The 28,000-nt window shown below is 43.3% G+C and overlaps 1 protein-coding gene across 1 annotated transcript; it reads left to right on the forward strand. All coding sequences in view use genetic code 11, as the record gives it.

The window, feature by feature from the left end:
- Positions 1–243: 243 nt before the first annotated feature.
- EGR_02729 (ALK tyrosine kinase receptor) lies at positions 244–27,978 on the forward strand (the record flags this gene model as incomplete). Its single annotated transcript, XM_024491978.1, has 20 exons — positions 244–355; positions 387–769; positions 1,613–1,746; positions 2,946–3,118; positions 4,867–5,021; positions 8,295–8,744; positions 10,169–10,382; positions 15,046–15,219; positions 16,314–16,467; positions 17,150–17,303; positions 17,995–18,316; positions 18,464–18,614; positions 19,146–19,488; positions 19,578–20,033; positions 20,519–20,835; positions 22,214–22,657; positions 24,753–24,903; positions 26,162–26,586; positions 27,005–27,545; positions 27,673–27,978. The coding sequence occupies 20 exons, from the start codon at positions 244–246 to the stop codon at positions 27,976–27,978; spliced, it is 5,559 nt and encodes a 1,852-aa protein (XP_024353472.1).
- Between the last annotated feature and the right edge of the window lie 22 nt (positions 27,979–28,000).

The following is a 28,000-nucleotide window of genomic DNA, read 5'->3' on the forward strand; positions in this document are numbered from 1 at the left end:
CATGTGAGTCCTCAGGCTTGTGATTCGTCGGCGTGTCGAAATCGCAGGATAATTACTGGCAGCAATTGCTTGTTTCTTAATTTGCATTTGTATGTCGAATTTAATTTGCAAGAATTTCGTATACTTCTCTGAGACCTCGGTGGTTCATCTTGTTGTGGCTCTACTTTGAGTTATCTCTCCCGTAACTCATGTGCGTGTGTGTAAATTCTTGAAGACAGCATCGTCTGAATCAAACCTTAGACAATGAATGCAATGGTGGCGTTTGTTCACTTGACATTTCTACTATGTACTGTGTCTTCGTGCGTTCTTGCCAAACAAGGCCTTGATTTAAGCGAAAGTTGTCTTGCAGCTAAAGGTATGACTTTTTTAGTCTAATTCTTTCACAGAAAAAGCAAAATGGACAAGAAGTCTTCACTTCAATAATAAGTCTTTTTCCCTCAATATTGAGGTGAACGATAAGCCTTCTCACTGGATCATAAACTACATATTTGAGATACTTATTCGAGAGCGTTTTGGGTACAGAAATATCAATTTTATCTACACTCCATGGGATTCCTCTTCAAATGCGATCAATCGTCTCAATTGTGAAAAGTCCAATGATTGTTCTTGTCCCCCGCCCATTCATGTTAATCTGGAATTATGGCTTCGCACTGGAGAGCAAGTTTCGGATTATGCACCGCCACATCGTGTGAACATGAACGGACCGCTTGGTCCGATAACACGATGGGGCCTCTATACCAATGAGGAATTATTAGGTCGTCAGGCTCCAGTATGTTTCCATTTCCTAACTCTATTTTTACTGCTTCAAATCTCTTAAATCAAATCGCTGGACTTCTATGTTCTACTCTTACTGTGGTTGAAGCCGTTGTGTTTCCCTTATTACTGATTCATTAGTAATAACACTGAATTGTTGTGTTTTGTATACTTTAACGGGATTGTAGGCCTCTGGTGCTACTTATTAAAGTCTGGAATGTTTTTAACTTATTCTGCAAGTTTTAGCGTATAGCGTTTTTTCAATCAACCGTTTGTCGTTATTGTTTTGGTCGGAGCATAAGTCGGCACGATAAATGCTCAAGTGCTTTTAGTCGCCCTGGGGGGATTCAATAGGAGACTTTTTGTTTATATGTACTCACTTCTTACCAAATGTTGCTTGGAACTGATATTGTAAATGGGATACATGTTTCATAACTCAGGACTGTCATCTCGAAGCTACTTTATTTCTTCAGTGTACAACTCTGAAATAGATCTCTGTTTTGTGTTTTCAAAGTAATTTAAAAGCTGATCCAAACAATTCCCGTCTTGTCACACTTAATCTACCTTCCAACGAATACTGACTTATTTGGCAATCCTGCTTCCCCTTAGTTTGCTTCATCCTCCTTACTATTCATTTGAGGTTTTTTGTGATTGATTGCCATTTGTTGTTCCACAGTTTATTTCTGGTTTTTCTGCTGTCTGTTTCGGGCATAGTTTCACAAATTTTCTCAGCCGTCTGATACGTCCAACTTGCCAATTTTGTCAATTGTGTATCAAACATCTGTCTTTAAAAAAGCGGCTTCAGCACATTGGAGTCCTGTAGTTCGTTTTTCTGTGTAATTTTTACGAACTTTTTTAGTTATTCATGGTGACAGGTGGAAAAGAGGAATGGCCACCACTGCTTTGTGTGACTATGAATTCCCCCGCTACTACACCAAAATATTTGGGATTACTTATCCTTTACATGCACCTCTACCAACTCATTCGCAGAAGGTTGGATGAATCACTAGTTATGCGCTTATGCAAACAATGGGATTTAAAACGTTTGGGTCGTATAGTACTTCCCAAGTATGACGATTTCATTAAGTATTTATAAAAGCATCCACCAATTTTACGCTAATTCAAGCTAAATTACATTGTCATCCTTTCATTGCACCTTGTTTCATCAATAATTATTCTCTTAGATTATTCCTACACCGTGAGGTATGACTTGAAAACTATTTCAATTGGGTTCCCATACTTTAGTATGCATAGGTTCCCTGATGCATTGGAAGTCAACATGCAGAGATTATGACTTTTTGTTCATGTTTTTTTAATTTTCCTTTTAATTAGAAACTTCGATGCAAAGATATCCCAAAAGATTCGGAATGGAATGGTTTCGATTATGATTTCGTCTGCTCACTTATTTTTCTTCATTTTCCCCATGTTGGTTCGTTGCTCATTTGTCTGAATGCGAACTATTGCATTGCTTACATCGCGGTGTTTCTTTTCTTGTTAAAACACGCTTAGCAGTCTACCTCATAAGACCGGTTTCAATGGAAAGCACTCGTACGTAGTAAACAACTGTTAATCTGCATGTACCTGTTTTAATTTTACAGAAGCATGTTAGGGAGTGTTTTTGACTGTACTTTGCTGTCTCGGTAACAATGAATGGTATGCGGGGCTTGTTCTGATTTCTCATTTTTTTTAATTGCGGTCGAGCTCACCTCTCATTGATTGGCGTTAGCGGCTGCTCATTTATTAAATGGATTTGGATCTAGTACGTGCTGCAAATTTCTTGTTTCGGGTACCTTCGCGCTGTACTGTAGCAGGGAGCCGCTGCACACAGAATGGCTTTGTGTCCATTGTTGATAGTCACGTTTAGCAGCAATACTCATGTTTCGAGTCTTCATACAGCTTAAACTGGTAATTCTTATTAGCGTGTACCAATAAGGTGATTCCAAATGTTTACCTTTGGAATCACAATGCCGTACATGAGGTTGCATTAGATATCAGTTTATTCTACCCACCATCCATCCTCGTGTTCCACATGTCCACCTCCACTTCGTTAGTAGACGCATCGGTAAACCGATTGTTGGGTTCAAAACGAAAGTAGTATCACGTGCCTACGGAGGTACAAGTTCTTGTGTCTTCATTTGGAGAAATTATTCAATCAAAACCTTTAAATACCTGACTGTCTGTTTGTTGTGTAGGTTTTCTTACTTGATCAAAATCCGCGTATCGGCTGGCCAGGCAGCCAACCAGTTTGGCTTGCCAAATGGTAGTGCTCTCTGCGCTGAGAAGCTTTACTGGAAGGAGTGGGGAAAAAGAGTTTATGGCGGTCAACTTATTGTCGTTGTTCGCTATGATAAAACTTCGCCTCTTAGTGATTTAGGACTTAGGGATTTTCGATCCTTACTCTAGCTGAGCAATTAATATAAGCCGTTACTTCTGAATTTGTATGCCGGCTTATCATCTGAATAACTGGGCTGTCCGTCATGCTTCACGCACTGCGATGACCTGTTGTAACTTGCAGGAACTTGTAAAATCTAACCGTTTCTATGCATTTTAAAGCACAGTTCTGTACCCATGTATCGGTAACCTTTACTGTGCTCTATGCTGTTTTTCTCTTGTTCTGAACCCTCATAAAAATCGGCCAAACATGATGTGATTTGAATTTGTCCGTTTTATAAACCGATTTCGGCCCAACCTCGAAGTCACAGAAACTTATTGCTTAGCATTTATTTAAAATGTAAGAATCACTAAATGATAACTTTACCGCGCTTGGGGAGATCTTCTATTCCTAATAAAGGGGGATTTACCTACCACTACTAAAAATATTTCTTGAGATTAATGTGGCGAGACAATTTATTTACACCTACAATTGGAAGAAGTAGTAAAAGTTAAGGAAATGGGCTCCACACACTCTAACTACATATGACAAGAAACTTCGATTTCGTTTCCTTCTTCGCCTAGCTACTTCACGTAAGTTATAAAAACGTCCCGTGCATTTTAGGTTTCTGACCGACCTGCTGCATTAGAATGCTCGTTAAGCAGAGACGTGTCACTGGTTATCCCCAAACGGTCTACTCACCACTCACCCTACACTTCCAGGGCGCGGCCAATTGTGTCCGTGATGGACTATGCTTCGCGTGTGTGATGGACACTTGACGCAATTTGTCACTATGTTTGGCCTTTTTAGGGGCCTGAGGACTATCTGCTCAGTACAACTAAGAGCCATACAAGCGAGATTTATTTTTCAGAAACAGTTAGGCCGAAGGTCATTCCTGCAAGAAGGAGCAAAGCTTAGCCGTTCGAGGTTTTGGCTTTTACTGGGGAGGCCATCGCATGTGAAATAAATGGAGAAATTGTGATGAAGTGGCAACGGAGATGGGTAGAGCTTGCTTTTTCATTTTCAAAAACGCAATCCGCGAGCCTGTGTCTCGTTAAAGGGTTATATATCGCAATGACAATTGTTTTCAGTGTTATCATTATTTTTTATTGTAAAAAAACCCCGCGTGAACTTATTTTGTTGCCTTGTATCAGATTACGTGTCCAAGTTTTTTGTGATTGCCCTTATAAACTCCAACTCATGCCCAGCCTATCTCTTACATTGTTGTCCGCACTCCCTCGCCATATACTGTGTGTCTAAAAACGCTCCGATGCAGGTGTTGAGTGTGTCATTGTTTGATACTGCTCGAAGTCAGTGCTACCAGAAGTCGGCGTCTAATGGGAGGGATAGGCAACTGTCTAGACAGTGGCTTATCGGTTTACGAGGTATGTTCGTGCTTGTCTGGCAATAAGACCTAGTTCAGCTGAGACCTTGTGACCCCTTCACATTAGGATCATTTGGTTGTCGTTTTGCTAAGTTGGTTTGTAATGGCTAATTGTTGCTCTGATCTTTATCCTGTCCTATCCTGCCCGAAATTCATGAGTAGAATGCGCCTAAGGATTTCCGTTACTTAAACATTCTGTACTATCTATATTGAATGTCGCTCATCCTACTCCAACTTCCCAAACTGTCAATTTGTGGAGCAAAAAAGGGTGTGACTAATTAGAGAACGAGGTAACTTCGGGGAAGCTTTGAACACTTACCTGTGGATCGGGTTTGGTGGCTTCACCAATGTGCTTAAGAGTTCTATCGAAGCTTTATAATCACCTCCGAAAGGTCCGCCGAGGACAAAGGCCATACAAACTGGTTCGCTGATTTGCCCGTGGGCGCTATTGAACAGGCCTGTGCACACACCAGCACAGACGAGTTGGCGGCATTCATTTACACTCGGCGCAACGTGACTCATACCTGTGTCGCCCATCCACCCCCTCTTCATCCTTCCATTGATGTCTTCTGCAGACGCTCTAACGGCCTTATTCATCTATTTCCTTCTGGTCTCTCTGCTTACTAATTCAAGGTGTCTACGTACCGATTGCTTGTCCAGACTGTTACATAGTTTTGACGAGGCATACCGTACCTTGCTGATTCACTTTGGTTTCCTGCTAAACTGCATTTTAGCCAACTTAGGTTTCGAGTTTAACACATGCTGTCATTGTCTGTTCAGTAAAAGGAATCTTGTTTCGGTGTTGGACTTATTAGCTGTTTGAAAGTGGTTTGAATTTCCTTTTATTGATTGGTTGGAATCCCTTGTCAGTCGAAATCCAATTCATACTAAGTGTTGACAAGTGTGTGTGTACACAAGAACTTGTGTGGTCTTGATCGTGTTTGCTATTGCACCTTCCTGCCTTGATGGTCATATTTATCCATCCGACCAAGGTTGCGAGTACAGACTCGCACTCACCACTCAACGGGTGCATCAGCCGTTTCCACTATGGCATGGGTGTTATGTGCTTTTGTTCCTATTCAGAAACACTGTCTACCATCAGTTAACTCCAAGTATTTCACAGATGGCCTTTTTGTGATTGACCCCATGTTTGCTCATGTTTATTTTCTCTTTTTGAAATAGTGACTTACTGATGTAAGGATGGACACTATTGAATGTGATTTCAATAGTTGACTTGTAGATGTTTGATCATTCTGGTCCGGAACTCATTGTTGTATTTAACGCCTTAGCGATCCCCTATTATTACTTGCTTAAAGGGGTAACTGTTTATTTATGTCTGTGAGGTGCTATAACTCGGTTATTCTGGAACTCTGCGTCTGCTATTTTCTCCCTCCTCCTGCTCACTATCTTGTAGGTTTGACACTGAAAAAGTAGTTTTGTGAGATTTATAAAGGTCGAGATTAACGACCATACTTGGAACCTCTGTAAGGCACCATTTATTTTTGCTCGGTGTATTTCTTGATTTCGTATTCGACTTCTCAAACCATTGAGCTGGTATCTTGTGTCATACGGTCCTTTTACGCCTTGAGTTGTTAATTTACGCCCCCAGAATTAACGACGCTACCATAATGCTTGTTTATTTAAACAGCTTTTCCCACCTACGAAGGTAGACGTTCGCCATGGTAGCACGTTGCTTGTTCGCCCAATGTTTATCAAACCTTCTTTGAGGTCGCTTCGATTAGCCACTGTCCGACAGAAGCAACGGATTGTTTCTTGGGCCTTCAATCTCACTGCGCCAGATTCTACAGATAAACGAGTTGGAAGTCTTGAGTGTACTGGTTTTTTGAAAAGATCGTTTACCATTAATCGGCAGTCATTCCACACCTGTTTCATTATCTAATCCATGTTCAATGGCTTTCCTCCTAATCAACTAACTTCTTAACTTCTCTATATTCTCTCCATTTGATCGCGTGAAAACTGAAACAGCATCATATAGTCCATTATCCGCTGCCTTGCTACTTTAAAGTGAACTCTTTGTTTGATTATTGTTTCAAAACCTTTTATCATGGTCCCTTTTCTTCAATGCAACAAAGTATGTCCGTGTCCTGACCTAACCGGGCTTTTTGTCGCGTTTTTGTGATGTATGTGTTGGTCTTTCTCTATTCATTTTCATTCGACAATACGGTACTTAAGCATAACAACTCATTACTTCCCAAAAGCTGGGTGTAGTTTAAAGTCTTTATGTTTTCAACCCTGATTAATTATGCAAACGCGTTAATCTTAACATAGTTTTTGAAATTAGTGCGGGTTGTCTGTTTGCTTTCCGGTCTTGGAGGTTTTTACAATTGATTCCCAAGCTGTGCCTGACTGGTCGTCTAGTGTAACGCAGTGTCGAAATTCAACAAAAGTTTTCTTTAGGGAAAATGGAAAATTTGGGCAAATACTGAGCTCGAATTTTTATTTTCTCAAAATTGACTCTGATAGGTACATTGTAGGTACTAAATATGTGAATCTCTCGCTGTCAGTTAGCTTATTTGCACCAACTGACTTTCGTAAACTATCTGCATTCAGATTATGCTCGATGCTACGCTACTGAACTCTCTTCGATTTCGCCTTGCATTTCAAATATCATGCACTTGATTTTTGGTTCCATCAAGAGCGTGGAATTCCTTCCTAAGTGGTTTTAAGTTTTAGAGGGTAGAGAAGCGATGTGCCTTTTTAAAATAACCTGACAGCGTTTAAATTACACTGTAACACACATAGGAATGCGCAAATGGAGAATAGTAAGCATCGGAAGTTTGCTTTCGGCGCTTCGTTGCTTCATCAGTTGAGATAGGCAATTGGTCTACCTTCCCTCTTAGCTCCACTCCCGCAAGGTATCTGGCTTTTAACATCTTGAATGGCTAGGATGTCTGATTTTATGTACTTTTTACCCCAGTTTTGCATTTTTTGGGAAATACCGCTTCACATTCTTAAAGCACATTGTAGGAGCATTAAATGGCCGTACCTAATGAATTTATCAACGTGAATTCATTTACGAATAGAAAAAGGCAGTGATGTGTTGCGTGGGTAGGCAGCAGTGCCGTAGTGTATGCAAGATTTCTGGACAAAACACCCCTGGTAGCCCCCAAAAGCAGCGGTTGTAAAGCTGCCGAACAGTTCAATGGCTATAATTTTCTGTTGCTGTCATTTGATGTACCTTTGCTCGAACAGACCTCGCATATTTGTATCTGCCGATCAATGTGCTTGCAGTCACAATAGTACTAACAGTAAGTTGAGACGCATTATCCAGGCACTTCTTGGAAATTGTTGAAAGTGGCCAATTTGGTTGGTATGCTACAAATACTCCAAATTAGTGAATCAAGACAATGTTTGAGGTTACCGAGTCGTGCTTATTTGGTGCTCTCATCGTTTTAGGTCGTGTAGTACGCCCATTCTGAGATTAACCTAACTCCCGGAGGGATTGTTAGCAATTTGCGAGGAATGAGATGCAACGCCTTCTGTGGTTTCGGCCAGATGGCTTTTCGAGCGGTTTATTTTCACATTTGCTCCCAAAAGTGAATCATCAATGGAACATGTAAATTGTTTAAAACGAGTCATCAGAATACGTTTTTCTCTATATGTACTTTCTTCTGAAAGTGTGGAAGATAAACTGTCATTTAAAGGCATCTCGCTACCGTGGTAAATGCATTCGCCCATGTTAATACTGGGGTAATCCAGTCTTGATTGTTTTGTGCCTAAGGAAAAGTTCTTTTTAATCGGTACTCATTTCCGCTCCTTCAGCAGCTTAGCACTGACCCGAGGATCTCCCAGGATGTTCACCCAAGCCAGTCCTTTGGCGAAGGTGTACTCTTTTACGACCGCCCCTCTATGCTGAAGGCCTACAAGACCCTCCTCTTGGAGGATGGCATGTCAATGGAGATGCATGTAGAGCAGCGTCCAACCCAGTTCCTGTGGAACCTTACCACACAGGCCCCACGCTTCCCCATCCTCCTTAATTGGTACCCCAATACTCTGACGCTCAAGTCACGACTGGTACGCCTTGGTGTGCCCGACTGTGTTGCTCTCCGTGCCCGCACTCCCGTCGACTCCTCCGTCGACTCCACTTGCGCTTTTGAGGTCAATCAACTAGTAAAGGTCTCCTGGGCCGGCCTCGCGGAGGCAGCTCCTCTTGTCACCCAGCTAATTAATCGATTTCATATCAAGCAGACTGACTACATTCAACTCCTCCGCCGTGTAAGTATTTCACTTAGCTATCCCTCTATAAACTTTCTAGGAAGTAGAACTTGTCTTCCTTAAAACTGGGGGACTAGTCACAACAAAAACTTCTGTGGAAGCTTGTGCAGGTACAAGAGACGTGTTTAATGACCTCGCTTTCAATGCCTGGGTGGTGATACTGTCACATTTGGAAGGTTGTGTTTTTGTCGTACATCTCGTTTCTCAATGCCTGTAACAGTCTTTAAAGCTTTCGAGCACCACTGTCAAGTAAATTTTCTCTGATCTTGCGGTTTGGCCACTGCATACAAACGTTCTACTGATTGTCTCGGTCCCTATCCCACCCTATGACAGCTTAAGTAATTGTCATGGTCTATGTTTGTATGCAAAAAACCATCGTTGCGGTGTTGTGGTGGTTGTCTCGGGCCCCGGTGCTTCCAACAGATTACATTTTGAGATGAAGGTCTAAAAGAGTAAGGTCTGTATCGAAGTGCTTCTGCTTCTCCCTGTCTTCTTGCCTTTCTCCTTAGCTTGGCTTTCGATGCTGAACGGAAGTGCCTGTTTTGTGTGAACGTGGGTGTGTTTTTAGGACGCACCAACCATGTGTGCATGCGCGTGGGCTTGTCTGTGTGTATTTGTACATGGCGTAGAAGGCAGCGTGGAGAGCGCAATCGTACATGTCAAAAGGCTTATTAATCACTCAGCGGCAGCATAGTTTTGTGCTTGTGTGATGGTGGTGGTGGCGGTGGAAATTTACGCCCAGACGCTCATTCGCGCAGCCAGTTACTACACCCGCCGGCCTTAAATGCTTTGTGTTTTCATAAAGGGCTGGAGGGTGGGGAGGGAAAAGGGTGATCTAAAGTTGGAAAATTTACCCCTCGCCTCTGTCTGGGCAATCTTGACGACAGGCTGTTTTGTAGCTATAAATAACTTGACTCTTCCACTTGTTGAGGTGGGATTATAGGCCGTTAGTTTATTCCTAAAGCAGACTTGTTTCGAGACTCATAAATTAACCGCGTACAGTGTTTTCGGTTTCTCTTTCTATGCAAAGGCGTACTTTTTGTGTTGAAATTTCTTATAATGCAGTTGGAAGCGGCACTGTAAGAATCAGATTTTGGCGTCCCCTTCCTTTCCGCAGTGCAGACTGCCATTGTTGTGCTTTTCCAAAATAATGTTGCATTTACTCGACAATTTTTGCTGACTTTTTGTCAGTTGGAAAGGTGAGAATCACTTCACTCAAGCATACTACTTAGTACTATCCGAAAGAAAATTCTTTACAAGTGGACAAGAAGTAATTGCATTGGACATTACTTTTTAATGTCAGCTAGGTCAAAAGTGAAGCAACCGAAACGGTAAAAATGTACGCCGTAGATGACAGGAATTCGGGACTATGTAGCAACGAATGAAGTATTCATAGCTTTCAGTCCGTCATTCCTACCTTCTAGGTTAGCCCCAACCTCCTAAACTACACCGATGCAATCGAACGAGGCGAGGAGAAGCAGTTTCGTGCACGTTTTCGCGAAACGGCCTGTTGGTGGCTGCGAATGCATCGATCGAGGTGGGAACAGTGGACTGAGGGGTGGAACGTTAAGAAAGAGATCATCATTGGGGGCATGTTCACCTTCGCGGGCACCGAGGAGTTCAAAGATTTGGCTCCCAGTAAGCCGGCACTTCCTCTACGCCCTTCGATTAATCGTTGCTCCCGTTTTGCGTTTCTGGTCGCTTCTATTTACTTCCACCCTCTGTACATGTCGCCGTAAAGTTGGCACTCTTTTTAACTTAAGCAACTGAGCGACAGATTTACTCTTGAGAATAGAATGTGGTTATTTTTTATCCTTCTCTCAAACCTCTACCAGCATATCTACAAATTTGGATGGGCCTGGATAAAGAAATGTATTGACTTCACTTCTTTTCATCACCTTGTGATTAGTAATGGCATATGCCTTGCCTGAGTACGTTACTATCGGTGTGTGGTACTGCTTTAGGCCACTGTTTCTACTGCCCTGCTAGACATTCACGGTGCTCTCACAATCGAATGACTTTGGTGCGCGCCACGCATTTAATGTTCCCGAGACACATTGCATTAGGCTGGTAATCCAGACGCCCGTGAACACGAATCGGAATAAATCTGAACTCGTCCACAATCGTCACTCCTTTGCCAAAAGTGAGTCAATCACCTACTTCCACTCAACTGCATGCACGCACGCGGTTGTCTGCAATCCGCCTTCCTTGTGAGATTTCTCGCTCGCACCAAAATTCTTCCCGCTCCTTCTTACGCACTCCTGCGTCTCCCAAGTTGAGCTGCTGAGCGCAGATCCAACCTAGTTTTGAAAAGCTCGCTGTTTTCGGTGTGTGTATACGCGTATCTCATTTCTCCCTCCACTGATACAAACGGGCATGTGCGTGCCATCCAAAATCGCCTCTCGCAATTATTCGCTTAATTAACGGCTTCCCAATCGTCTGTACCGCATCCTTTTACTGTGATTACAAAATTATGTGAGATGACACAATTTCATTCTTTCCATGGACCAGTTTGTGCGCCTGATCGCTGTTCAAATGCCATCTTGAACTAGATTTGGACGGGTGCACGACTTTGCGTCTGTCATTCGCTTCCATCGCCTCACACCCTGCTTTTGAGAGTCGCTCCTCGGCGCGGTTCATTCGTTCTGCCAGTCTCATTGATCTCAAGTAGTTCTGGTGGTTTCTAATGCCCCTTTGTCCCCGAGGTGTTCTCGTGAGGATGCAATCACTTTTAATACTCGCATCGAATGTTTGCTGAGACGCTTTTTGTCCAACTGGATTGGGACTTGTGACTCCTTTGGACACTTGTGCGAAGATGTCTTTATATCAGTTTCCGATATCAACTCTACGCCAGGACCGGGTGTCAGGTTTTCCCATTTACACATTCTCATGAATAGCATCCGTACTGTTCGCCATACAACCCAGTGGCGTCTTTAACCCTGTTTTCAATGTTCTTTGAAGGAGAATGCTTTTGGCTGGCTTAGCCAAGCTAGATGCCAAACACCTGCGTGGAGAAATTACTCCATGCTATTTTAATTCAATGTATAGCTGAATACATTGCAAAACTGCATAATTTGCTATAACTCGTAACTTCTCTGTTAAGCCTTGGATTATTAGAGAAGTCACGAGTGCTCTAGCAGCGCTTTTCTCGTTGCATTAAAAGAGTCAATCATCCAACCAAACTCAAGGCAATAAAATCAGTCTCCTCTCGCTTAATAGCGATCCCACCCAATGGTGAGAGAAGTCGCTTATGCAAGTCGAGATATTTCATGTTTTGCTTGTTTGTGTTACTGATGAACCCAAGGTGTCGGCTACATTGCTTGCATGCTCAAGAAGGTCATTTGTGTTTGAATCTTGGGGTCGCTGAAGTTATTTGCCACCGGCATACGGTCCTGTGAGAAGGCTTAAATTCACTATTCAGTGCCTTTTTCCCAGTTCCTTTTGTTACCTGTGGGGAAAGCGATTCATGCCTTAAAGTCCGGTGTGATTAAAGAACCGATATCGCCATGTACTGATACTATTAATCAACTTTTTTGATACTAGTATTTTAAAAGCTTATTCGTTTCTTTGTAAATAGGGAATTCTCACATTTCCTAATTTTTAATTGCTTCATGGTGGGTACTCTTCCCTTCAGTTTCGACCGCTGTTCCCCTCTTAAGCTAGAAAACTATAGATAGCAATAGTATATTTATACTCTATTTGAGGCTCTTTACAGTTATGATTAATTTTTAATGATAATTATCTGCGGTCTGCTGTTAAATTTTGTGGGCGATTTCTTCAAGTGCTTTAGCGTTAATGCACTGAAGACGTTAAATTCACCAACTGTGGAGATGTTTTTTTTTTAAAGTAAACTTAAACTGTCTCCAAGTGTGTTTGATTTCCTTGTTTTCACTCATTTACCAAACGAGTTGCAAAAACAGCACTGGTTTGCATCACCCAGACAGTTCTTCAAAATACTAAGCCTAAATCAGAAAAGGACTTGTTTGCGGCGCCAGTGAGGCAACTTTTCTCGTATTTTTTTTCGTCATGGTAAAAAATTTGATCCATAAAATCAGGCATCTCTTTTTTGTCCTCTTTTACTACAATATTCAGGTTTTTTTGTGAAATCTGATGCTACCTACAATCTCGGTTTTTAAGCTTTTAACTTGTTTGGAGGCTCAATGTGGTTAGTCTGTAGCCATTCTTTTGTTACAGCTTCCTCGACCCATCGGATACCCAATTATTTCTGCCACCATGGTCTTCAGACACATGCTTTAAAATGGCGACTTAAACGTTCATGGAATCCAGTACAGCGAAAGTTGCTACAATTAGATTACTTGGTGCAGTTTCATAAAACAATGCCCCTCTTCCTGCTGTGGCTCCCTCCTCTCTGAATCGGTAGCTCGATAAATGACTTTTCCGTATTTTGGCACACTTATGTTTGCGGGACTCAAACAGTATGATGATGCTTCCTATCCGTGTGTAATACCCTTTATAAACCTACTTAAGTAATCACGTTCTATCTCTTCGCAGTTAATTTTATCCCAAATCAGAGATCTGACTGTATCCCATTCGGTTTATGAGAGGGGAGATGAAAACGGCAGGTTTACTTCACAAATTAGTCTTTAGTTTTCTTCCCACTAACATAGGGAAGACCAACTCATGATTTATGGAGAACCGTTTCGTATTTTTTTGGATTAGTAAGTGCTTTTCATTTGAATAAGATGTATTTTAGAAGGGAAATTACACTGTATCCTCTTGACTTCGTCTCATTCGCTCTCAGTTCCCGAAAACTTGGAAATTGGTGTACAGGAGGAAAAAGGCTTCACTCACCATTCAACCTTTGGCAGGCGGCGAGCAAACGGTGTTTACTATTTTTAGCAAACATAACATCCCCCACTACTGCGGGACTTAGCTCTTGGGATAACTGATTCCCTCAACTGAGTTCTGCTAATTATTTTACGTTCCTACCATTTCACGTTTTGGCGAATCGTTCAAAAAAAGCTCACTACAATTTTTTTCGCTATTCTGTCTTCATACGGTCCTTGTCTCAAAAATTGCTCTCCTAATTTGTTTTCAATCTCCCATATTTGATTACCCTCGATGTTTACGGTGGCGGTATTTGCGTTCTATGATCAGTATCTTTGGCTGGGAAAAAATGAGGGAAGTTGCTTCAGCTCTTCGTTCATATGTAACAACTCCAAGTTAACAGTCTGAATGGCCCAAATCCCACGCTTATTAGTCATGCCTCTCTTTTTTTCACTAAGTTTTAATATCATCACTTCTGGGCACTGGCCCTTTGACGGAGAATTTGAATTTACAAAAGGCTCAACCATCCGTGAGCGTGCTTTTTAGAACAGTTGAAAAAAAAAGAGTATGGATAGCGTGATTTGTATGCTCCCAAAATGATTCACAACTGCTCAAATCTAATTTCCACATTTACTGTTCCTCCCCCACCTTACCTCGCCATGCTCTCCTCCCATCTCGTCACCTTTCGATAGCGTGTTAGGTCCCGATGTTAATTCTAGTTGATTTTTAAAAGCACTGCAAATTTGTGGAAGGCGGGTTTCCTACTGCTAATCAGATCAGCAGGTAGTCCTAATGTTCTCATGATTTAACGTCTTGTAGTTTTAGCTGGTTCCTCACCTAATTTGGTTTAATTTCTTTGTATAAGCTTCGATATTAGTTCTGGTAGGTTGGATACAGTACTGCTTTTGTGCCTATACACATGGGAGTGCATATTTGACAAGTCGAACCCGCCTATATAGCCGCAGAAATGCAAACTTTAGTCGGTGTCTTTGATCGCGGTGCATTGATATTTTGATAGGACATACATATATGCAGAACCATCAATTTGACCATTGTATCACCGTCACCACCATCATTATCAGTGGTGGACTTGGGTTGTGTTTAGCACAACACCCCTTTTGCCTGCCCATAGGCAGTGTTAGATGAACGCTTTACCGCATTTGCCCAAGCCTTTTGTACCACGGGTCTAGTTTAGACATCTCCTTTGCACGCCTACTTGAAAATTAGGATCAATCCTCTTGAATTTTGCCTCTACTGTATTTCTTGGAATACGTTCCACCCTCAAGTTGGTGAAAACATGGTGTGTTTAGCCTCTATGGCAATTTTTGTTCAACTTAATTGCTTTTGGTAATGCTCTCGTGAGATTGCCCCTACCCCCTTATACCGTGGAGGCGGTGGCAATTGAGCTTACCACCAAATGGATTCAGCCATACCTGATCTATTGTTTTCTTTATTCACTGAGTTGGACCATAATTCATCATTCTTTATTGCCTTCTGCTGCCCTTCTGCACAGATGCCTTCCATGCAGTGGACGTTCTGAACGGCGACGAGAAGTACTTTGGCAACTCGGAGTTTGCCATTCGTCTTCAAATTCGCAATCTTACTTGCTCTCAGAATGTAGTGCTCAACGATTTCTTCAATTTCCTCACCGTCAACCCCAACAATGAAAGCATCCTTGGCGTGATCCGTAAGTGACATTTTTTTTACTTTTTTTCTGACTAGCTTTATTCATATTGTCGGTATCCCAGGCAGCTTCCATTCGCCGTTCTATTGCACCTAATATAGCCGAAATAGCATCAGAAGTGATATTATGGTTTCTTCGGGAGAATAATCGCTTTTGTGTTATCTGTGACTGAAGTTATTTATCTCTCATGCATTTGGACACACAGGCTCCATCAACAATTTTGCTTCCTCTTAGACGCACCGGCGTAGAGTAAACCGTGTAGCTAACCAAGTACAAAAGTTGTTTCATATTTTTAACTGCCTTGTTTGAAATATCTGTACTTTTTATACGTCAGCTACTGTGCCATCCCTTTTTCCAATCGCTGCCACCTTTCTGCATCAGGTTCCTCAATTGAAAGGAGTTTGCTTGAAAAACACTCCCTTGAGCTCTATCCGTTTCTTTTATTCTATTAACCAATTGGGTATGCTCAAGGCAGTCTACGTGAATCCCCTTTATACCCCGAGGGGGGAGCGCATAGATGTGCTTTTTCCAGCGAGGTGAATTCCCTCTTCGTGCTTGTGGGTGTGCATCACCTGGGACGATTCAGCGTACGACAGTTGGATGATAAAATAGGCTCTCCACGTATTTCGCGCTCGGTAACTTAAATAAAGAGGGGTTTTGTGTACATGTCGACATTTGTAATTCTCCTCCATCCCTCTGCTTGACTGTTGCCTCCTTTCATTTCACTCATCAATTTTTAGCTCATCTGATTCCCTTTTTTGACATTGCCTTGATTGCAGTATAATCTCTTTGCCAGTACCGATGCTGGAATCATTTATTTGAAATCAGTATTCAATTTTGAGTTCATTGCTATTTATGGGAATATTTTTATGTCTTCATCTCCTCATTTCTTCATAATTTATAAATTGCTGAATTTCTTAGACTGTGACCTTCTTTGCACAAGTGCATTTCAACAGTTACCGTGACTGCCTCCCTTGGTTTATTGTGTTTTGCTTATCCTCAAAATTCAGCAGTTAAATATGCTATATGGTTTCCGTAGGATATTTGTTTCCTGTTATATTGACACACAGTAATCAGTTTACTGTGCTCTGTTGCAGTTGCCCTCTGCCCCGATGCCATTGAGGCGACTGTGCGGTTGGCGAACCTACGTCGGGTGCTTGTCATCTCGCCCACTGTGGAGTCTGCCTCCTTCCTGTGGCAGAAACATTACAAGTTCTTCTTTCGCACCATTCCCTCCGCCTACACTGCCAGGTATGTCTCGTCGTGAGAATTTTTTCCCGCCCAAAACGTTGAGCGTATTCTCCAAAGCGGTTTGGTTTGTGAACAATTCTGTGTCCTCCCACACTTGGACTGGTTTTGGTTTTTAGAATCTAATGATAGCCTTTGACGGTTAAGCTGATTTGTGGATTGGTCGCCTCGTATGTCCTTTTTCCTCATTATGGGATCGGCCACTCGACACACTAAATTGTCATGGGAGCAATAGAAGGACTACCGACACTAATTACTTAATTGTGTTTTGGTGGGGCTTTTTTCACGAAGTTTGCAGGAAGTCAGTCAGCTCCGTAAATACGTGCTTTCAATTCACTTAAAAGCCCAATGGCTTACCGGAAAACTGTCATTTAGCAATTAGGGTACAAATAGAATTAAGGGAAAACCCTGACATATGTAGATATAATGAATATATCGCTGTGGGGTTGCTACCTCGAGAATTCGAACGTAATCAAAGCTCATTTTAAGGGTTAATTTTTACCAACCAACCTGTTACAAGGGATCATGTTCGTTTGCCTACTTCATACCGCCTCAAATTGCCGGCATAAAAATCATGATTTTCAATAACTTTTTTCTTTGGTTCGCCACCAAACAGAAGCGGAAGTATTCGGCTTTCTTTTTGGATTCACTCCTTCACGTTTTCTTTCCTGCCCTCTATCGTCAGCTTCATCTTCATCCGCCTGTTCCAGCAGTGGCGGTGGAAACGGGTCGCGATGTTCCGGAAGGATGACCACTATTTTTATCGCGATGCCTTCACCGCAAATAACATTACCCTGGTGGACGACTTTGAAGTGAAGGAGTCTATGCTCACCTATGCTGTTGCTCAAAAGGCACGCTTTTACTCACTTTTTTCCTCTCTTTTTACCCAATAAAGGCCCAGGTAACTGACGAAATAGGTACACGCATATCCTTTTGTCCTTCTTTCTATAGCCTGACATAAGCCAAGATCAAAATTTGGGCTTATTGGGCTGCCAGAAAGTTAAGTTAATCATTCCAATTTATTTAACTGAATCAACGGGATCAGAGACAATAGTTTGCTTGTGGGTACGGCCTCCACCAAAATGATCGCCTTTTACATCTTTTTGCTTCCTGTCAAATCGTTTCTTTCTCCCATCTTGGCAGTTTTTTCAGATGAAGTTGGAGAGCCACCTTTGTTTTTTTAAGGTAGCAAAACCGCATTTCTTTTTCCTCAATGGTCATTGAAATGTACAAAAATGAATTTTTCATAGGAGGAGCTTGTTATAAAACCGCCGTGGATACTTAAAAGTGCCTAGCATCGTGAAAGTTGGTGATCTAGTTCTTGTTCTACTTTCTCTACGCAAAGAGTCCATTCGTGCGTTTCGAAAGTAGGCCAACGTATTTGGATTTTTAAACCCGCAAGTAATAACAGCAGCTTGTAGCTATTTGACTGCTGAAATATGATTTTATTATCTTGTTAAGCTGAACCTGACCATAAAATCCCTCTTCCGTGTTTTGACTGGCGTCGTTTATTTCCTCTTGGGTACGCAGAACGTCATATCGGTGAAACAGCGCAATGGACGAATCATAATCGTGGATCATTCGGCTGGGGCAACCGCTATTATCCTTTGCGCCGCTTTTCATCTGAACATGCGCGCTGAGGAGGGTTACGTGTGGTTTCTCAGTCCCTGGCTCTCCAAGAACTTCTGGGAGTCGCCGGAAGTGATTCCTCCTGAGTGCAGTGCCAATGATCTCAAGGTCATGCATGATTACTCCTTCAGCGTCTCACATCCCCTTCACACTGGTGCTGTCATTTACTCCAATCTCATGACCTCCATGAGTGGACCCAATCAATCTGAGGCGTCCAGTGGAAGTAGGTTTTCCTCTGCCTTTTGATTGAGACCGGAAATTTTGACTTTTGTTATACTATGGCGTGCTCCTTCAGTGGATGGTGCGCATCTTGCGAAATGATCGAATGCGATATTTGCTCTCTTTCCTTTCCCTTGTTTGCTTCTCACAGGCAAACCCGATATGCGAATTCGCTCACATCAGCGCCAGCTATACGAGCAGTGTACTTTTGAATCGGTGATCGTCCTCGGGAGTGCAATAGCTCGGCTTCTGCGTGAAAATCCCTCCGCGCTGTCGATTTTGAGCAATCCCAAAATGGCTGAGTATGATATTGTATCAGCAATTTCATCCATTTTTGCCCTTCGGTATTTTCTTAATGCTATGTTATATAAAGCAAATTTGCTTTCCTTGCATATTTCATGTCAGTTCAGTTTGTGGTAAATTTGTCAATATTTGGGATTGACCGAACTCAGCAACCTCGTTCCATTTGCACGTATTATAATACTCATTTATATAATATAATATAATTTGTTAATCCATATTTACGGTAAACGGCACATTCGTTTTTATTGAAAGTATTTACTCCACTTTATTGTCATTAAGTAGCTGAATACTAGTTTACCCATCTTTAAGACATCTCAGCTCTTGTAGTTCCATTTTTCACTTTCTTGTAACATGTTTGTGCTGAATCCGTTTTACATGCTTGCTGTTCTTTTCCAGGGCTGATGAATCCTGTCCGCATGATTTCTAATGTCTACCTCTAGTATCTGCATTCACACGCGCTTTTATTTTTTATTTCATCAACTTAAACTTCTGAAGCGTTCGTCAATCGAAGAGTTGTTTGCTCTTGAAAGGCGCTTACGGACGTTGGTGTCGAAAACGCACATGGAGTACTCGAGCAGAGGCTACCTGGACAAGAATGCAGTCTCCTTTTTCAGTAACAATGTGGACCAGTTGGGTGAGACCCTCGTCTATCAATTCGGCGTCACTCCACCCTCACCACCTGTGCCGCCACAGACTCCACCGCCTGCCTATGACGAAGACCCCCTTGCTAGCACCGTTCATCAGCTTAGCTTTGATTCACACAATGATCGTCTCCTGGAGGCGTGGCTGCTGAAACAAATCCAAGATAAAACGACTGTTCCCATCACCCTCTGGTCTTTCAGTGGACCTCTCCATGGAGATGAGGATGGCGAGGTGAGACATCTTTTCCCTCCATCACATATTTGTTACCAAGCCCTATAAAGAGTGCGGGACGTAAATTCTACTCCTCTTTTGTTATGTAGTCGACCCTGTTGTCGAAAGATAGATTTCGGCTGCATTCCAGCAGCGGTTACTCATCATCCTCCTCTCGAGGGGCGTGGGGTGGGGACATGGAGAACGGAGAGGAGGGCGAGGAAAATGGGGCGGAGGACAACCGGAACGATGCGATCGCTTTCAAGACTTTCGTTGACAACCTCTTCGAGAAGCCCTACGACAAACCGCGCTGGGGTGGCAGTGGCTCTTTGCGTCCCACCGATGGCTCCATAACTGAGGCCGATTGTGCCTTCAGCTTCCTCTCACGCTGGTTTGGTGTCAGTTGTGTCGTTGGCAACTGGATATTCGCCATGGGCGTTCTTATCATCATCGCTATACCTGTGGTCGCTGTCGTGCTTGCCTACTTCCGGCGACGTCTGCGAGAGGCAGAAAAACTCACTCGGAAGCCCTATGAAGAACTTTGCGCTCTTTTGGCTGACGTCAATGTGCGTCCACTCGTTAGCTTGAGTTTTTCACCCTCTTTTACTGTCAGATTAATGTTTCCTTTTCGCTCTCTGTTCTGTGCTACATCAGTATAGCTTTGTAACGCTTACTGCCGTGATAAAGGTGGATTAGAGGACTCTAGTTTTCAACGCTATGCAGGTATGCATCTAGGCTAGAGACTATTATCAATGAAAATCGGTTTGCTAAAACAGTATAGTTTTTGAGAGCATGTCACTTGCTCTGAAAAAATCAGTATTTTTATGAAAACAATGAGAAAGTGCGTTTGAAACGCCGTCTTAGCCCTCGTGATTTCAGTAGTTTAGGGAGGCTCGTCTCATTACGTTGTAGTACTTGAATTGCATCTTAGGATACACATGCAGCATATTGTCTACAAGTAACTGCGCTGTTGGTGCAGAATAGTTTTAGGCTTGATTATGACTGTACATTGTAAGTTCTTAAGCATGCCTATGGCCCTGTTTTCACACAGATCCCACTAACTGACATCGTTATCAATCGCCGAATCGGTGACGGTGCCTTTGGTTTGGTGTACGGTGGAGAAGCCAAGTTTGCGGGTCGGTGGGAAGCGGTGGCAGTGAAGATGAATACCAACCGCACCACCTACGAGGCGAAGGTGGAGTTCCTCTCTGAGGCCAAGTTGATGCGTGACCTGCGACACAAGAATGTGGTACGTCTCGTCGGTGTCTGCATGGATCGGCCGCAGGATGAAATCTATCTCATTATGGAACTCATGCTACTTGGTGACCTCAAAAAGTACCTCCTTGAACGCCGTCTCACCGCCCAGCGGTATGTGCCCCCTTCGGACTCTCATATAATACGATTTTCCTTTTGATTCCCACCTCTATTCATGAATCAAGTTTTAGTTAAGAGGACGTATTTATTTGTACGCTCCAGTCTGCCCTCTTTAGCACTTACTTCTAATGTTATTTTTCTCGAAGATGTGGGACCTGGTTGTAGATAACAGTGAGAGGTTTGTATGTCTGTATGATGCGAATAGCGTGTCGCTGGCACATGATGCATTGTTGCAAAGGTAATCCACACGGGAAATTGGTTGTTTAGTTTTGGCTGCGGTGGCGCGAGCCGCCTACCGTGCGTGTCCGTAGTATGTATGCCTACTGACCGAGCCACCACGTGAATAGACGCACGCACACGCGCGCCCACGCGCCCGCCACTGGATCGGTCTGCCAACTGGGTTAAAACCGTGATGCAGGCAACGGGTCCTGTTTCATCCTCAGATTGGTCCCTCTTCGTCTGTCTCACGTTGATTGGTTTGGCGGCATTCCTTTGTCGGCTTAATTAGCTGATGGTGGTATTGTTGTCGGTGTTGATTATGGTGATGAAGCTGCCAGAGTTGCCCACAGACAGCTACTAAAATTCTTACCGCGCTTTGCACTGGCTGCGTAGGAGCAAGGGTGGGGATTCGGAAGGCAATCTTTTTCAGATGCATTAGTGCATATTTAGCCTTAAATGCTGGGGTCATGTCAAGACCTACGATCCTTTTTGCTATGCCCCAATTTGAGTAACAATTTTCATTTTTCGTCATGTGAAAGGTGCTCATTTTCCTTCCTTTGGTTTCCTGGAGAACAATGCATTATACATCTAAAAATCCAGAGTTCTACTTTTTAGCACTAGCACCGATTCCTCTCATTATTTCCATTTTATATTTGCCATCAAACTAAAGACGTTTCATTAAATCCAATTATCAATGGATTCGTTATTTATTCAGTCGTACTAATGAACAGCTGAATTTTTGTTCCTCCTTGATTCATGGTACCTATCTTGTCTTTTTCTCTCCCTTTCTTCATTACACGTCTATCTCCTTGTCCCCTGATTTTACACAGTTCTTTCACCTTCCAAACGGCATTTTTTATTCGTATTCATTCAAATAACTGAAAAATGAACTCTACATTACCTCGCCCTACGAATTCGTGCAGCAGGTACTGCATCTATCTGTGTAGATTTATATCCTGTTTAGATTAAAAGTGGGTTTTTACCTGAATTGTCCTACTAAATCTTATCCATTAAAGTGGCTGAACATCAAGGGGCAAGTGTTAGCACGTTATATCAATCTCCTCTACACCGGTTTTTAGTTCATTTGGATGTTGAGCAATATTATATGCACCTTTTCTGAATGGAACGTCTTGTTACCACTTTCTCTGCCCAGATGTCCGGACCACGAGGATATTTGTCCGGCGACGCTGACTCGGATGGCGCTAGACATAGCCGAGGGGCTGGCGTATCTGCACAGTAAACAGCTCATTCATCGCGATATCGCTTGTCGTAACTGCCTGGTGGGCCCGGACCACGTGGTGAAAATAGGCGACTTCGGACTGACGCGCGAGGCTACCGCGGGCTCCCCGTACGGCTACTACCGCTTTACGCGCAACGTCGAGCTGCCTATCCGGTGGATGCCGCCCGAGGCGGTGCAGTTCGGCATCTTCTCGGTTAAGTCGGACCTCTGGTCCTATGGCATCGTTCTCTATGAGATTATTACCTTCGGCATGTTTCCCTACGCTGAACTCGGCGACGTGGAAGTTGTTGAACGGGTCAAACGATCCGAGTTCTCGATCACGCAGATTCTTCCGCCTGCTGCCAACGGAACTACTGTGTACGTCGAAATCAAATCCCCTTGGATCTCAGTGATGCTAGTCTTTCATAGTATCTAGCTTCCTGATTTCCCTCATCCATCCAGTTAGAGTTAACACTACTTTACTCGGCACCCTACTGAAGACAAAGTTAGCGATACTCGCGGCGGTGCGGCCAAATTGTGCATATTTTTGCTCTGCGAACCCACTGAAAATGAGATCTATAGGCACATAATTCATTTTCTTTACGTCTTTGAGTTCTTTGGGGAATCTTTAAATCGTCTTTCTTCGGCTGCAGTTGGAAGTTTTCAAAATGCTTAGCTGTCACATAATTATTCCGCTAATTTTCTTCCAAAAATTTTTTTTACTGGGATACGCTGTTTTAATTTTGGCTACTGGGTAGTAACACCTATCACCATCCTTCAATTATTTCGGAGACACAATGTTCAGTAAACGCACTTTGTGGTTGCAAGCAATATGTGGTTGAGAGAGCTCTCCCATCCTATGCGCTGTTTTTTTAACTGGTGTTCTGCTCTTTTGGAATAGATCTTTAGATGAAGATGGTCTTACTGTTTAAACGAACTAAACGTTAATTTTACCGTCAACACAATCACGTGTTTCTGCAGGCTTGCGAACTGTGAATTGTGCATTTATGCGTATGCGTTGGAAAAGGTGGTAGACTTTTGGGAGTCTTATTTTACTGGGATGGTTAGCGGTGCCTCAGTCTGCTAATACTGCACCTGACATTTTTGTCCCGTCCGTTTTCTCTGTATCGCGTGGTGTGGGTCGTGTTGTGTCGGTTCACTAAGTGGAGTGGAGAACTCATCATTGCCAAACCAAAATGGAGACATTTCTTTGCCTCCCAGGCAAACAGTCTCCTATTTCATTAAAGCCACCTCTCTGTCTTACCTCCTATCCGGGGAAGATCCTCATTCGTACATCCTGGTGATATCTGGGCCCACGCTACTTCCAAGTACATTACCTCCATTTTCGTGTGGTGCTGTATATTGTTAATCACAAGGCTAGTACGCATGAAAAGAAGTTTATCCATTGGACATGTCAGCAGTGTTGAAATTGCGGAGAATCGTTCATACTGAACCTGAATCTGTTCCGTTTGTACGCATTGGTATCTCCTGATGAATTGGAATTTCCAGAAATTACATGAACACACGTTCCCCTCCCTCTTTCCAAGTGTATGTCAACACGAAATCGCTTTTTTTCTTGTTGTCATGTCTCCGACCCTCTTGGATCTTTTTATGCACTCCTCTTTCTACTTCAGTAAGTGTTTTTTATCTCCTTTCTGCTCCTTTTCTTTATACAGGACCTCTTAAATGGTGCAATTTCTTCTCTTCAAAATTTGCAATTTGAACACTGATTCGTGGTTCGATGAGTGTTTTTGAAAATAATTTATGTCAAGTCCTAACTTTAGAGCTATTTGTCTCCCAGTTAGCTATTCCATGCATGCACTTCAGCTGTCTTTGCAAGACTGGTAAATACAAACAGTGCCTCACCATATTTAGGGTGCAAATTGTACTTCCAACACAATGACGATGAATACCATGCGAAATCCGCTAATCATGTATGATTTTTGTTGTCACAACTGAAAAATACAAAACAATACTGAATAAGGCCTTAAACTAAGAATTTGAGTAACCCTTCCAACGGCTTTTATTTAATTAATTTCTGAGGCAACGCGATTGCTGTAGAAATGCATACAGTACTGATTAAAATGGGCTATTCTTGGGTAAACTTCTCACCATTACGATCTCACGTACTTTTGGCACAGGTGCCACCAAACATTAGCCTGGCGATACCTCCTCAGGCTCCAGTCACCTGATGGGCTATCCCTTTTCCAGGTGTTCATCTTCCTGCGTTATTCTATCACCTCTAATACCGTTAATCGAATTCGGGCAATTACAATTACAGAATCTTGTGGATTTTGCCATTGTCAAACGGAAGACTGACTGATTCCACTTCATTTCACTTCCAGTCACCATGAGGATTGCAGAGTACCATGTGACAAGTGGGCAGCAATGAGTGGAATTGCAACCAGCTACTTTTTCCCATTGCCCTGTATGCGTTGCTAAGTTTCATTTTACTTGTGCGTTTTACGCCCAGGTGGCGTCTGATCGTGAGCTGCTGTCAGTACTACTGGCAACACCGTCCTGAGTCAATGCTCCAGGTTATAGAGGAGATACGGGCCAACGAGAATTGCATTCGACCCTACCTCACCGACGAACCACCTACTCTAGAGACCACGGCGATTCCCGTAAGACCTCACTCATTCAGTTGTAAAGCCTTTTTTTTCAAGCTTTTCTTCGTTCTCAGGGTAGGAACTCTTTTGGTCAGAACTCTATCCTGGTGACTAATGTACATTTATTGGTACATTGCTCTATTTGCATCATGGTTGTACTGGGAGATGTTTTTCTGAAATAGTTTTATGCTATGTAGTCGCACTGTTTCATTGACGAAATAGTATCTCATCACTTCCGGCAATCTCCCTAACTTAAATTTATTTGGTTCTACTTAACATGTTGTTATTACACACTTTAATAGCTTGTATTGTAAGAAAATACTCATGTTAAGCCGCAACAACCAAGACAACAACTCGGCAATAGAGCAAAAAGTGGTTGAAATATCCGGGGCAAAAGGTCGTTTTGTACACGAAATCGACGTTTGTTAGTTGCAGTTGGAAGATAAAATTCGGGTTACCGTTAGACACCGACGAAGATCGTAAGGGCAGTTACGCTGCACTCCTCTTTCATCCTACACTTTGAATAGGTCATTTCAATCTCTCACGACTTGAATGATAAGTCGGAAAAATTAATGCAGAATTCTAAATGTATCTTTCATGCTACCCCATCTAAAACCTATTCTATGGGTAAGGGAAAGGATACCTTGAGGATGTTGAGCTAAATTAACATTCAAATGTTTCTATCTTACGCTGGATAGGCTCTGGTGAAGCTAGAGCACCTGTTTCCTCTACTGTAAGTCTTCTCATGTATCACCTTATTAGAGGTGCTTCCTCATCATCTCTCTTGTTTTATCTATGGTAGTGCACGCTTCTCTGTCAGGCTAGTTGATTAGGCTGATGCGAAATTCCTTTTTGGTCTATTCCTTTTCGAGCATTTGACACTAAACAAAATCCGATTCCTCTCACTATCAAACACCAGGACTAAACTGTTCCTTGACCCACTTTTTAACCTTGTCGCCTTTCAGAATTTTTTCATTTGATACCCCTAGCTAAACTCTAATAATTGGATTAACGTTGTACACCGTTTGCTGATTTTCCTGTACCTATGCAGTCTCCTTCAGATCCAAAAATCTATCAAAAAACCCACCCAATTTAGTGTCCCATTTTCTGTCATCGGTCTTATTCATCCTAGGTTGCTTTGATTAAGGTTTTGTATGTATATTTATCCGCTTCACTGCACCAGTAAACAGTTTATTGTTGTGCAAAATTCATTTAATTGCTTTATAAGTTTACTTATACATGGATGTCTGACCGTACACTTTTCTCCGGGTAGTTCCTTCCTGGTCCGGGTGCGTGCATAATGCCGGAGCCGCCGCCGGTTCCACAGCCTGCCTTCTCGGCACCGATGGGGGCACGTGCCTGGGTTGGCGGTGCACCCTTTATGAACCCCTCGACGCCCTTCACGGAGCCCCCCTCAGCGGGCGAGGGGCCCCAACGCCATACAGCCGCCAACAGCAGCAGTGGTGGCTGCGGTGGTGGTGGAGGGTGTAGTGAGAAGGTCTATTTCTCCTCTGCCAACTCTTCTTCCTCCCTTACATCCAACTCCGCCTCCTCCAGACGGCCCCACAATACTGCTTTAAACATCGGACAAACTCCGGTCAAACGAGCTCCACCTCCCACTTCAGTCTATGCGCCGCCTGGACATCCTGGTTACCAACCCTCGGATGAATTGAATCCACTTCTCAACCCCTCCAACCGGTATTGTCTATTCACGTCTCATTTTATTGATAATTGTCTGAGTTATGATTTTCTGTGACCCATATCGCACTTGGGTCATCAACGAAGAATGCATCAGCCTGGAATTATCTTTATTGTAAGCGTATGGAATTATAGATGAAATGGCAATGATAGGGTAGCGTGGAAACCGATACTCTATTACAGCTACGTTGTCTTCAATCTTCTTGACCTGCCTCAGTCGTTTTTGGCATAGAAGTATGCCGGTGCTAAATTCAGTTTCTTTGAAATATGATAAGTAGCAATTATTGCGACACTTGACGGCATCCTGTATGTACATACTGGGTACTGCTTGGTGAAGATTTGACTGCACAGACCTGGTTTGTTCTGATTAAAGAATAAATTTAGTGTTCTTATTACCTACTTTATGTGCTTTCTGAAGATCGATGTCCTTGGAGTTCCTGCAAAAGTCAGACTTCCATCTCCAAACACCGCCGTCGAGGAGAGCGAACGAAAGTGATGTCGAAGAAGAGTTAGAGAGAATCAGCGAGAGCGGGGACGTTGATCTTCGGCGTGAGGTGGAGGACGAGGAAGGTGAGGTGGATTTTCAAGGTCGCAGAACCAAGCACCAGCGCACCTCACGTCCCCAAAAGCCCTCTCTTTTGGGTCGCAGCCCCTTCAGCTTCTCCGTGGATCCTAGTGGTGGGACACGACGGCAACAACAGCACAGTGGTAACTTCTTTGCACGCACATTCGCGGCCGCATTGGATCCGCGTGGCGGCGCCGGGAAGTCGCACCCCCGACGCCCGGTGGGACTGGCCTCCTTTCTGCACAGCGATCAGTCCTCCTCTATACGAATGCGACTGCTCCCCTCTTTACGCCATCATAATCAACAACACCACTTTCATCAAACAGCCGCCGCTGTTGCTTCTTCCCCCCCATCCTCCTCGCGCAATGAACTTACTGCCAAGTCTCTTCCTCAGGTGGACAGTACTTTCAATCACCTGTCTATATGCATTCTCATATCTTAACGTATGCAGTTTTGTACATTCTGTCAAAATTTGTTTGGAAATGTAGCTAAAAGCCTTTCACTTATCCTTTTGCCTCAAGGTGAGCGGTACCAACTGTCACACCTCTACAGTAGTGTCGATAACGAAAACGTCACGGCGAGGCGCGTGCAGCTCGGCAGGGGACGCGCACTACCTTGCGCGACCACGTCCGCCCACGACTGCGGCCTTCTCCACCTCTGCCTCTCGCTCATCCTCAGCAGCAGTGGCTGTGGGGTCGCCTCGGGGTCAGCGACTGCCCATAGTGACGCAGAACGGCGCCGCGGGCCTGATTACCTCCAGCGGGAGTAGTCCCACCTTTTCTTATCCATCCCCACCTCCTCCCCCTCCGCACAACTCCTTCGTCTAGGACGCAGCCCAAATCCCCTGTA

Source organism: Echinococcus granulosus (genome assembly GCF_000524195.1).
Source record: "Echinococcus granulosus chromosome Unknown EG_S00013, whole genome shotgun sequence".
Taxonomy (NCBI): Eukaryota; Metazoa; Platyhelminthes; class Cestoda; order Cyclophyllidea; family Taeniidae; genus Echinococcus; species Echinococcus granulosus.